Below are 12,601 nucleotides of genomic sequence, written 5' to 3' on the forward strand. Positions count from 1 at the left end.
CCTGAACTCCTCCAACCCCACTCCCCATTTATGCCCCAGTTCTCCTCCACACTATCCCCCACTGGCCTATACCCCTCACCTGTCCCTCCCCTCCCTCCTGCTCTCTGCCCAGCTGGCTTCTGCCTATCTCCGCTAGTTCCACACCGGCCTGGGCAGAGGGCTCCTGAAGTGGTTCCATGTCTTTTCTCTTAAACATGGGATATGCCCCACCATCTACCCCACATCTCTCCAGATGCTGGGCCTCACCCCACCCTTCACCTGACCCACCTCCTGATCCCCACAGACAGAACTCAAAGCGCAGAAAGGGTGTGGAAGAGGGTAAGGGCCAGCACTTCCCACGTGGGTGCCCAGGCTATGCCAGGGGACAGGAAGGGGCATTGTTCTGTGCCCCACATGGAGTCATTCCTCTGTAGGGAGCTAGGAAGACTGAAGCTGGCCAGGCGGTGCCTCAGACAACTTGGAAAGAGAGGCCCTTACCCTGGGGGGGGGGGGTGGTGGCAGGGGAGCCAGAGGTGTCAGAGACAATAAAAGTGGTGCAGCCTCCTTTCCTGTCTCTCTGTGTGATATGGGAAGGCAGACCTTGTCCAGAGCCCTTGTATGGGACACAGGGATCAAGGGTTGCTGTGCTTATAGCTTGGCCAGCCACCAAAGACCACCACTACTGGCAAAGGCCATGCAGTTTGGCACATTTATAAAAGATGTAAAAGAGGGTGGGGCAGGGGAAGACAGAAGCATGAGGTGTCCAGGGTGGCACGACAGACACCAAACATGCACCGTGCACTTGAACCCTTCTCCCTCCAGCCCCCCTCCCCAGCCCAGCCCAGAGCAGCAACCCCCACACCCATCCCCTGCCACTGCCCTCTGGGACTGGTAGCTTTGCAGAGGACAGGATCAGGTGAGGAGTGCTGCAGTTTTGTCCCATGGACAAGGACGAGAACCCCTAGATGGAGAGTCTGGTTGAGAGGTGGGAGATAGTGGGGGGAAGGCAGGTCTCCTCCACATAGACATGCAGGAGAGTGGCCCATGGCCCCCAGAGGGGGAGAGGAGGCAGGCCAACTTTGGAGAGGCCCTACCAATCAGAAATCTAAGGCAAGGGTCCCAGTGTCCCCTCCAAGCCCACCCTCTCCACACACACACACACACAGGCAACACACTAAGAACCCTGAGCACACCCCAGTGGGGCTCACACCCCACATCCCTCGGGAGCCCCTCAGGAGCTTTAGAGGGGGCTGTCACCTCTGGCCAGGCCTCGCCTGGGACTGGTCTTCCTTCTTGCAGCCAGGCCAATCCTCTCCAGTCTAGGGAGAGGGACAGCCAAGGGCCACAGGGCCAGTCCGGCAGAGCTGGTAACAAGAGTCTAAGCAGGTGGGGAGCATCTGTCCTGCTATACTCGCACAGGAGGGCCTGAGCAGGCCGTCAGCGGCCCCTGGGACCCATACTCATAGTCTGTATCAGTGGGTGAGGCCATAAAGGAGCTCAATGAGCTCCCTGTCTGCCGGTCCCGGAAGCTCTGGATGTAGCTCTGTGGGGAAGTAAACACAGATGTGTGAGTCCGACTGCAGACCCTGCCCTGAAAGCCATAAAGCAGACAGCCATAGACCCAGTACCTCACTACACCTGTAGTCCACATCCCCAAGACCACACGCCACACCCCATTTAAAACTCATACTTGGGACACCTCTCCCCCAGCCCCAGACCTGGACCCACCAGGTTCCTGGTATAGGGGTGACGATCGGTGCACAAACACTAGGCTGACTGTAGACAGTGACCAGCCCCAGAAGAGGCTAGCCCTGCTTGGACAGAGCTCAGCCAGTCCCTTCTCGCTGATTTGGGCTGAAGAGGCTGGGGCACTCACCGGAGAGAGGACATCTCCATTGAAGCGTTTGACGGGCACCGGTTTGCGCCGATAAGCAGGGTCGGGGGGCCCGGGCCTTGGAGGAGCCCGGGGACCTCTTGGGGGGGCCCGCAAGGGTCTCTTCTTCCGCCGTTTCTCCTTGCGCTCTTCCTGTTGCCGAATTCGCATCAGCTGCACACGTCTTCGCTGCCGGCTGATGACCACTTTGAGGGGATGGGTAGAGCAGGGGTCTCAAAGCCCATGGGCCTCATCTCCCCCAGACCTCCATGTCTTTTCCTACCTGGTGCTCCAGGCTCCCACATTCCCCTTGTCCTTGTTCCCCCACCCGCCCCTTCTTGGTCTCCCACCTTCTAAATGGGACTCTCTGCACCCACTCCTGTCTTTGGAAGGTCTTTATGAAAGATCCTTGGACTTCCAGGCACCTCTTTCCTGGCTGTTATCCCTTTTCCAGGCCTGAGCCATAGGTGACTCACCTGGGCCAGCCACCATCACTGCTCAACTGATCAACTACAGCTGCTTCCTACTTCCTACTTCCCCCTTCTACACTTGCCTCCCTCCAATTCTTTCTACACTCAGCAGCTGGAATGACCATCCCAAATGCTAAATTCGATTCTGTCGACCCCTACTTTAAGCCGGCCAGTGGTTTCTTATTGCCTTTCTAATAAAATCCAGAGTCCTCATCATGGCCCAGAGGGGTCAGATGATTGGCCCGATTGCTGTCCCTCACATACTACACTCCAGCCCCACCTCCTCAAGCAAGCCAAGCCCATTCCTTTCTCAGGGCCCTCGCCCTTGCTGTTCCCTGTTCTCTTTACATGGCTGACTCCTCATCTTTCACATCTCTGCTTACATGTCACCTCCTCCAGGTAGCCTTCACTGACCACCCACCTATAATAGGTCATTCTTTCACAGTATACTGTGCATCTCTTTCATGTCACTCCACACAGTGGGAATTACTTTGTTTGTTTATGTGGCAACGTAGGAGTTGAGTTCTTTGTCTCCCCCCCGCCCCCCGCCCAAATGTTAGTCCACAGGGGTAGGGACCTTCTCTGTTTTGCCTGCTCTATTGCTGGTGCCTGGAATAGGGTCAGCCCAGAGCCTAAGTTCCGTATGTTGTTGTCCTATCCTCCCAGGCCCTGAGGAGTCAGCTATCTCACCCCATTGAGGCCTCTGTTTCCTACTTCCCAACTGCTTAGTCCCCCACCCATCCCTGGGCATCCACTCCTTTCATGCCCACCCTGACCTGTGCCCTCTCACCTTCTGTGTGGGAGTCCCCCTCGGCCGTCACCCGCCACTGCACCAGGACGCCCATCAGACTGAGCAGGGGCCAGAGTGCCAGCAGGGCCCAGCTCCGCCAGCAAAGTGGGGGCACGGGGGCGGCCCGCAGCCGCTCCACTGCATAGCGCCCCAGCAGCAGCAGCTCAGCAAAGTAGTCAGCAGCGGTGGCGATGAGCGCAGCACCAGTCACAGCGGTGGCCAGGGTAGTGAGTGGGCGGGGCCAGCGCAGTGTGAGCAGGGCACAGAGCAGGCCGCCTCCCAGCAGCAGCCCCAGTGGGCCCCACACGGAGCCTGGCTGGTAGTAGGGTGCAGAGCCCAGCAGGGCGGCAGCAGCAAGCAGCAGACCGAGCAGCAGTCCCACCAGGAAGAGGCCCACGCTGCGCACCAGCATGGCCACCAGCCCGCAGAGCAGCCCGATACCCAGAGCAATGCCTGCGCTGGCCCCGGTACTCAGCTGTGTCTCTAGCACCCGCTCCCGGTAGCACAGCAGGAAGATTACCACTGAGCCAAACAGCAACCCCGTGAGGAAGAGCACTGCCTTGAAGCAGCGGTAACCTGGAGGGGAACAGGGGCTAGTGAGGGGCCAAAACAAGGACACCGAGCTGGAAGGAAGAGGTCAGAGAGGTCAGCAACATGGGGTCACAGAGGAATCAGAGACAAGGATACTAAGATCAGAGACTTGGGGGTCATTGGAGTCATGGGGGCATTGGTGATGGGGGCATTGAGGTTAGAGGAGGTCACAGAAATAAGATCATTAGGAGTCACTGGGAAAACAGGGTCATTGAGACAAGAGGATTGGGGTCGTTGAGGGTCAGAGGAGTCAGAGATAGATCATTGGAGTCAAGCGTGAATGGGTGATAGGGTCTTTGGGATCACAGGAGTCAGAGAGTTGAGTCTTTGGGGAGGGAGTGTTCAGAGAGATAAGGTATTTGGAAGTCGGAAAGATGGGGTCTTTGATGAGTCACAGGGGTTCAGACCGTTGGCATCATTGGAAAGTTAGAAAACAGAGAAGCAAGGTTACTGGGGAGAGGTTCTGGGAGATAAGGTCTTTGCAGGTCAGGCGGGTTGACGGAGGTGGAATCATTGAGAGTATTAAAGGGTTTCTGAGAGAGAGGAACATTGAAGTCAGAAATGGAATCACTGGAGATCATGCTGGAGGAGGGGCAGACAGTGGGGTCATAGGGATCAGAGAGTTAGGAGTGACCAGGGATCAGAGATAGGAGTAACAGAGGGGGCCAGAGAGATGGAAAGTAAGGAGATAAGTGTGCAGGGGAAATTGGAGGTGACTAGGTCTTACAAGGGGTCGTAGACAGTCAAAGAGGTTTATAGAGCAAATGGTGGTTGTGGAGTTTCAGAAAAATGGAAGTTATGGGGCTAATGAGGTACCTGGAAAGGATCCAGAGCAGTTGGGAAGATGGAAGTCAGAGATGGGGACCAAGGGGTCAGGGATAGCCAAAGAAAGATCATAAAGGTGAAATTCAGTTCCAGAAATGAGGGGAAGTATCAGAATCCAGAAGGTTCTGGAATCAGAGAAAGAGCAGGGCATGAATCAGGGGTCAGAGTCCAAGAGTCTGGGAGTGGGGGCATCCAAGAGGGCTGGGGTGTCAGGGCAGCCCAGGAGAGGGAATATGAGGCTGCACTGAGCACCATGTAGTGGTACTGGGTATAGACAATGGAAGGGGTGAGGTGATACACAGTCCTTGGAGGCCCAGAATGTGTCCCAAACCCTTGGGCAGGCACTTCCTCCTGCCCACTTTGCAGTTGTTCAGCCCAGAATTTGGGGGTGGGAGGGGAGGGACCATCTGGCTTCCATTCCTGCCTACTCAGCCATTCCGGGGGATGGGAGATGTGGAGGCTGCAGAACACGCTTTGTCCCACCTCTGCCCAGCCTGAAACCCAAACCTCCTATCCTCTTTTGTTGCCAGTGCGTCTAGTAGCCCATAATCTTCCTCTTGGAGGCTTTATTTGGGTCTCTAACCTATAGAACTCACTCCCCTATTGTAGAATCACTGGGTACTTACCCCAAGCTGCCTTTTTTTAGGCCAAAGAAGCCCTGTGCTAAGACCCAGAGTTTGGCGAGTGGAGCATGGGCTGGATTTCTGCCCCCACTTTCCTAATCAGTTGAGCTCCTTTGTGCGGTACACATCCTGTACAACTGTTCACGACAGCCGTGATTACTGGAGCCTGCTTGTAGGCAAACTCCATGTGTGTGAGTGTCATCCAGCCCTCAACCAGCCCAGTCTAATATGTATCACAGGTGTGAATGTTGCAGGAGTCTTTCCCCCTGTAAGGGGCCATGTTTATTCAGTCTGCTAAATGGTTTCAGAGTCTATCTAGTGCAGTGACCCAAACACTATTATCTTCTTCATAGTAGCTACTATTTATTGAGCACCTGCTAATTTTCACAACAGCCTTATGTGAGACAAATTTTGTTCCCACTGTTCAAATGAGAAAACTGAGGTTAATGTGCTCAGGGTAGCACAATGAGTAAAGTGCACAGCCAGGTTCAAACTTAAGCATGTCTAATTAGAAAACCTGTGTTCTCTAGAATCTAGGGCCTACCTGATCTATAAATATGTATAAGAAATAGTTATTCATGGTGGTGGTGGTTCCAGAGAAGATTGGGGTGCCCCAGAAAAAGAACTCAGGGAAGCAGTGAGGAGCCCGGGTAAGGGTTGAGATGGGGATCTCACCAAAGAAGCAGTAGACGACTCCAAACAGACAGCACATGATGCAGACGAGGGCTGGGAGCGCCTGGTACCGGCGCTCCAGGGGCTGCTCACAGGGTGCACCCCAGAAGGCGTCATCTGGCTCGGGGGGCAGTAGCTGGAACCGCAGTGTCGCCACAGTGCCCGGCATAGTGCTGGGAACCGAGGGGAGTCACCCTCCCAGGTCAACCTGAGAGAGAGGAAGTTGGGGTTAAGGAGGAGTCTTGGGTCTCCACTGAGATGAGGGTGGGAGTGGGAGAACTAGGCCAGGGCCCGGTGGACAAAGGAAGGGTGCCCACATCATGCAGTTCTGGAAGCATCCCTGGAGTGGGTGCAAAAGAAATATAAACAGAAGTGCCTGGCTAGAGGGAGCTGGGCAGAGAAGTTAAAAGGAGAACTGAGAGTGGTGGAGATGAGGGTAGTGTGCAGCTGGGAGACTCGTGGGCGGCTCGGTCTGGGATTGTCCAAGATCTACCTGGGCTGGAGGTGACCTGAGCTTCTGAGCTGAAGAGGCGGTGCAGGGGCCAGAGAGTCCGGGGATGCGGGGCGCCAGAACCCCCAACTGACTGGGGTCCGGAAAAAGTCCACCGTGCTGGGACAGGGGCTGCTGGGCCAGAGGGCCCGGTCTCTGCGGGGCGGCGTCGCTGCTCCGCCTCCAACACCGGCTGGCACTCCAGTCCCGCGGCGTCCGGGGACTCAGGCTCCTGGCGAAGGGAAAAGAAGAGGAGCAGGGGCTCGGGCTGCCCCAGAGCCGCGGCCCCATGCCCTGAGCCCGCCCGCGGCCTTTGGTGCTGATGAACAGCTCCGGCCGCTGCTCCTGACGTCACTCGGAGCGCACCATCCAGGCAGGGGCGGGTTGCTTCTGACGTCACCTGGGACGCACCAACCACGCAGGGGGAGGTAGGGAACTCCACCCCCGACGTCTCCCTCTCCCTCACTGGGGAGGGGGCACTTCCGGGGGCCCTTCGCCTTTAACCTCCTCCTTCTCCTCCCTCCCGGGTAGCCGGAGCCCGAGACCCCACCCCGGGGGCGGGGTTCGCGCAGTGACACGTCGGACAGAAGCGGCGGCGGCGGCTGGGGCGCCGAGTCGAGGACCGCGCGGGCACAGAGTGGCAGCTAGGGGGATCGGAGCGCGACGCGGTGTATCCGGCTCGGGCCGCGGGCTCGGCTCGGCAGGGAGGGAGCGGGCCCGCCCGCTGGGCCCGGACCCCGGATCCGCCCCCTCCCCGGTCCCGCCCCCTCGGAGCCTCCCCCGGCTGTTCTGGGGTTGCTACGGGGCCAGGGGCCCGCGGTCCCGGCGCCATGCGGGCGTCGCTGCTGCTGTCGGTGCTGCGGCCCGCGGGGCCCGTGGCCGTGGGCATCTCCCTGGGCTTCACTCTGAGTCTGCTTAGTGTCACCTGGGTGGAGGAGCCTTGCGGTCCAGGGCCCCCCCAGCCTGGAGACTCCGAGCTGCCGCAGCGCGGCAACACCAACGCGGCCCGCCGGCCCAATTCTGTGCAACCTGGCGGGGAGCGTGAGAGGCCCGGGGCCGGCGCAGGCGCCGGGGAGAACTGGGAGCCGCGCGTCTTGCCCTACCACCCTGCTCAGCCTGGCCAGGCTGCCAAAAAGGCCGTCAGGTAGGGGTCAGCCCCGGCCGCCCCGCCCCCTGGGCACCGGCCGGCGAGCGCGCGCCGGGGAGGCCATCGAGGCCGGGTCAGGCTCCGGAAGGAAGGGGCTGGCCAGCCAGGAAGTCTTTGGGCTCCGATAACTTCCGATGCCTTGCTTCCCCGGGAACTGTGGGACCCGTCTGAGGCTCTGTCCCGGGCTGGGCTGAAATTGGCCGCCTTTGCCCTAAATCTGCTGGACCTCAGTTGTCCCCCCGCCCCCCAAATCCTCTTAGCTCCCTGGCTGGAATGTTGGGCTGGAGGAATTACCGGTATATAAGGTGGGTGTATAGAGAGAGAAAGAAAAGCCTAGGATTTACGTATAGCTCTTGTACCTGGATAGGTTACAAGGGCCACCTGAAGGGGAGGTGGTACCCATCCCATTCATGTCTCTCCTGATGAGTTTAAATAATTTCTCCTAAGTAACACTGGGTTCAAATTTCAGTTCTGCAACTTGCGTTCTGCCTTATGGCAGGTAAATTGCTGGAACCCCCTAAGCCTCAGACTGCCCCTTCCCCGAACATATTCAGTGCCATATATCCCTTTATATCATTTATGCAGTGCATTTATGGTATAATGGTATGTTTATACAGAGATGAGTATATGGAGTAGCTATTAGGCACCAAGAGTTTGGCTAAGTGTTTTAAGTAGTTAACAGTCATCCACATTTTACAACGAGACTACCGCAGCTCAGATGGGTGAAATAACTTGCTCAAGGATGCATAACTACTAAGTAGTGAAACCAAAAATTAAACCCACACCATATTTCTCATATCCGCATGAATATTTCCATATCCCAAATGCAAAGCACTATGTAGGTAAGGCTAATATTTTATTTAAATTCTATGACCCTACTCAGAGGCGAGGTAATAGGCCCAGAGAGGACGTAACTTGCCCCAGGCCAGAATCCATGTATACTTCCTCCTGCCTGCCCTGTTGCCTTTTCATAACCTTGTGCTGTCTCCTCTCCCAGGACCCGCTACATCAGCACAGAGCTGGGCATCAGACAGAGGCTTCTCGTGGCGGTGCTGACCTCACAGGCCACGCTGCCCACTCTGGGTGTGGCTGTGAACCGCACGCTGGGGCATCGGCTAGAGCGTGTGGTGTTCTTGACCGGTGCTCGGGGGCGTCGGGCACCTCCAGGCATGGCCGTGGTGACGTTGGGTGAGGAGCGGCCCATTGGCCACCTACACCTGGCACTGCGCCACCTGCTGGATCAGCACAGTGACGACTTTGACTGGTTCTTCCTAGTGCCCGATGCCACCTACACCGAGGCACATGGACTGGTGCGCCTAGCTGGCCGCCTCAGCCTGGCCACTTCTACGCACCTCTATTTGGGCCGGCCCCAGGACTTCATTGGCGGGGAGCCCGCCCCAGGCCGCTACTGCCACGGCAGCTTTGGGGTGCTGCTGTCTCGCACGTTGCTGCAGCAGCTGCGCCCCCACCTGGAAGGCTGCCGCAACGACATCGTCAGTGCGCGCCCAGACGAGTGGCTGGGACGCTGCATCCTCGATGCCACCGGCGTGGGCTGCACAGGAGACCACGAGGTGGGACGACAAGCTGCCCCATTGGTGCCTCCTAGCTGGGCTTGTATACTTCCCCCTCAAAGGCAAAGGGCAGTGGAGATACAGGCCTGGATTTCTGTGCTGGTTCTGTCATTTTCTATCCCTGTGACTACAGGCCAATGATTAAATCTCCTGAGCTTCAGTATCCTCATCCATGCCAACAGAATTAATTATTGCTTGGGGTTGTTATAAGGAAATAAAGGGGCCTATAGTAGGAATCGGAAACCCTGGTGGCATAGTGGTTAAGTGCTACAGCTGGTAACCAAAGGGTCGGCAATTCCAATCTGCCAGGTGCTCCTTGAAAACTCTATGGGACGGTTATACTCTGTCCTATAGGGTCGCTATGAGCCGGAATCGACTCGACAGCACTGGGTTTGGTTTTTGGTTCTATAGTAGGTATCAAGGAGCCCTGGTGGTGCAGTGGTTAAAGCGTTCAACTGCTAACCAAGATGTCAGTGGTTTGAAACCACCAGTGGCTCCATGGGAAAAAAATGTGGCAGTCTGCTTCCAAAAAGATTTACAGCCTTGGAAACCCTGTGGGGTCGCTATGAGTCAGAATCCACTCAACGGCAGTGGTTCTGGTGTTTTGGTATAGTAGGTATCAAGGAGCCCTTGTGGTGCAATGGTTAAGCTCTCAGCTGCTAACAGTAAGGCTGGCAGTTCAAACCCACTCAGCAGGTCCAAGGGAGAAAAGATTGGCGTCTGATCCAGTAAAGATTTACAGACTAAAAAACCTTATGGGGCAGTTCTACTCTTGTCATATGGACTCATTATGAGTCAAAATCAGCTTGACGACACCTAAGAACAGCAACATGGTAGGTGTTGGTGTCAGATGTTATTTTATTTAAGCCCCTCGATGTGTCTGTGAGATAGGTTAGGTGTATGCACGCCCATTTCACGGATGAGCTAGCAGAGGCTTGCCCGAGGTCACACAAGCTCACAACAGATCAAGGTAAACTTAATCCAACTGAATTCTGACTCCAAGTCCACAACAGGTCATGGAGATGAAACACTCACCATGAGGCAAGGAGAAAGCATGTCCTATCGTTCTTCCCATTATGGACCCCTTCCCTTCCTCTTCCCAGGGGGTGCACTATAGCTATCTGGAGCTGAGCCCTGGGGAACCTGTACAGGAGGGGGACCCTCGTTTCCGCAGTACCCTGACAGCCCATCCTGTGCGTGACCCTGTGCACATGTACCAACTGCACAAGGCCTTTGCCCGAGCTGAGCTGGAGCGCACGTACCAGGAGATCCAGGAGTTGCAGGTATGGTCTGGGCAGACCCCAGGGAGATACAAAGTGAGCTTTAGAATCACAGAGCAAACCTGCCTCTCAGCCCCTGTGTGTTTCCACCTTCCTCTGAGGACCCCCTCCAGAACTATCCCCCCTACCCCTGCCCTTAGGCTGCCTCCATTTAGGGGGAGGATGGGTGGAAGGTCTGGCTGGGTAGAGGTTGGCAGAGGACTGGGGAGCCATCCTGAGTGGCACCTGCGGACTGCCCAGTACACCCGTGGCCTGGCCTCCTTGCCCTCTGCCTTGCTCATGGCCCATTTCTCTGACACAGTGGGAGATCCAGAACACCAGCCGCTTGGCAGCCGATGGCGAACGAGCAGCTGCCTGGCCTGTGGGTATTCCAGCTCCCTCCCGCCCGGCCTCCCGCTTTGAGGTCCTGCGCTGGGAATACTTCACAGAACAGCATGCTTTCTCCTGTGCTGATGGCTCGCCCCGCTGCCCGCTCCGTGGGGTTGACCGAGCCGACGTAGCTGATGTTCTCGGGGCAGCCCTGGAGGAGCTGAACCGCCGCTACCATCCAGCACTGCGGCTCCAGAAGCAGCAGCTGGTTAATGGCTACCGACGCTTTGATCCTGCCCGGGGTATGGAGTACACACTGGACCTGCAGCTAGAGGCGCTGACTCCCCAGGGTGGCCGCTGGCCCCTCACCCGCCGAGTACAGCTGCTCCGGCCGCTGAGCCGCGTGGAGATCCTGCCTGTACCCTATGTCACTGAGGCCTCACGTCTCACTGTGTTGCTGCCCCTGGCTGCAGCTGAGCGTGACCTGGCTCCTGGCTTCCTGGAGGCCTTTGCCACTGCAGCACTGGAGCCTGGCGATGCTGCAGCAGCCCTGACTCTGCTGCTGCTGTACGAGCCCCGCCAGGCCCAGCGGGCAGCCCACGCAGATGTCTTTGCGCCTGTCAAAGCCCATGTGGCAGAGCTGGAGCGGCGTTTCCCTGGTGCCCGGGTGCCCTGGCTCAGCGTGCAGACAGCAGCCCCCTCAGCCCTGCGCCTCATGGACCTGCTCTCCAAGAAGCACCCACTGGACACGCTGTTCCTGCTGGCCGGGCCAGACACAGTGCTCACTCCTGACTTCCTGAACCGCTGCCGCATGCATGCCATCTCCGGCTGGCAGGCCTTCTTTCCCATGCACTTCCAGGCCTTCCACCCGGCCGTGGCCCCACCACAGGGTCCTGGGCCACCAGAGTTGGGCCGTGACACAGGCCGCTTCGATCACCAGGCAGCCAGTGAGGCCTGCTTCTACAACTCCGACTACGTGGCAGCCCGCAGTCGGCTGGCGGCAGCTGCAGAACAGGAGGAGGAGCTGGTGGAGAGCCTGGACGTGTATGAGCTGTTTCTGCGGTTCTCGGGCCTGCACGTTCTGCGGGCGGTGGAACCCGCACTGCTGCAGCGCTACCGGGCCCAGCCGTGCAGTGCACGGCTCAGCGAGGACCTGTACCACCGCTGCCGCCAGAGTGTGCTTGAGGGCCTCGGCTCCCGCACTCAGCTCGCCATGCTGCTCTTTGAGCAGGAACAGGGCAACAGCACCTGACCCCGCCAGGCCCCCAGGCCCTGGCACAGCCACACCCGCCGAGCTCCTCCCCAACATCCTGGAGCCCCCTGCCAGCCTCGCCGGACAGGGCTGGCCCCAGCCTCAGACCCCAGGGCGGCCACTAGCCCCCTCTCTCTGGCTTTGTGGGTCCCCAGGCTCAGGACAAGACCTGGGGAAGGAGCCCTCTGAGCCACCCCTTCCCACCCCAGTCGACCTCCCTGCCCCTTGACACTGCTGATTCCGGCTGTGGTCTCCGTATTTATGCAGTTCAGTCTGCCTAACGCCAGCCCACCTCCTGGGTCGGCCCTGGGGGCTGGGCTGCAGATGAGTTGTAAGGGAAGGGGGAGCTGAGAGAATAGAGTAGGTGTATTTTTGAACTTCTCCCTTCTGTACCCCTGATGAAGCTCCCTGCCTTGAATAAACAGGCTGAGCGTGGACTAGTGGTTCTGAGTTTGTGGAAGGCACCCTGGGTGGCAAAAATGGTCTGTGCTCAACTACTAACATAAAGGTTGGTGGTTCAAAACAACTCAGTGGCACTTGGGAAGAAAGGCCTGGTGATCTGCTTCCGTAAAGATTATAGCCAAGAAAACCCTGTGGAGCAGTTCTCTGTAACAGATGAGATTGCCATGAGTCGGAGTCAATTTGGTGGTTATAAGGTCTGGTATTTTGGTTTTAGTCGAGGTGGGGTCAGGGGTGAGGATGGAGGCTCACTTGCCTTTCTGGGCCTGG

General features: G+C 57.6%; 2 protein-coding genes across 2 annotated transcripts; one reads left to right on the forward strand and one right to left on the reverse strand.

The window, feature by feature from the left end:
* Positions 1 to 745: 745 nt before the first annotated feature.
* Positions 746 to 6,626, reverse strand: TMEM198 (transmembrane protein 198). Its single transcript, XM_003406046.4, has 5 exons — positions 6,317 to 6,626; positions 5,827 to 6,031; positions 3,113 to 3,688; positions 1,856 to 2,058; positions 746 to 1,522 (listed from the first exon to the last, which is right to left on the reverse strand). The coding sequence occupies exons 2-5, from the start codon at positions 5,990 to 5,992 to the stop codon at positions 1,385 to 1,387; spliced, it is 1,083 nt and encodes a 360-aa protein (XP_003406094.1). The 5' UTR covers positions 5,993 to 6,031; positions 6,317 to 6,626; the 3' UTR covers positions 746 to 1,384.
* Positions 6,627 to 6,827: 201 nt separating this feature from the next.
* CHPF (chondroitin polymerizing factor) lies at positions 6,828 to 12,309 on the forward strand. Its single transcript, XM_010601769.2, has 4 exons — positions 6,828 to 7,457; positions 8,458 to 9,031; positions 10,135 to 10,314; positions 10,613 to 12,309. Exons 1-4 carry the CDS (start codon positions 7,144 to 7,146, stop codon positions 11,870 to 11,872), a joined length of 2,328 nt encoding a protein of 775 aa, XP_010600071.2. The 5' UTR covers positions 6,828 to 7,143; the 3' UTR covers positions 11,873 to 12,309.
* The last annotated feature ends 292 nt before the right edge of the window (positions 12,310 to 12,601 follow it).

Source organism: Loxodonta africana, chromosome 6 (assembly GCF_030014295.1).
Source record: "Loxodonta africana isolate mLoxAfr1 chromosome 6, mLoxAfr1.hap2, whole genome shotgun sequence".
Taxonomy (NCBI): Eukaryota; Metazoa; Chordata; class Mammalia; order Proboscidea; family Elephantidae; genus Loxodonta; species Loxodonta africana.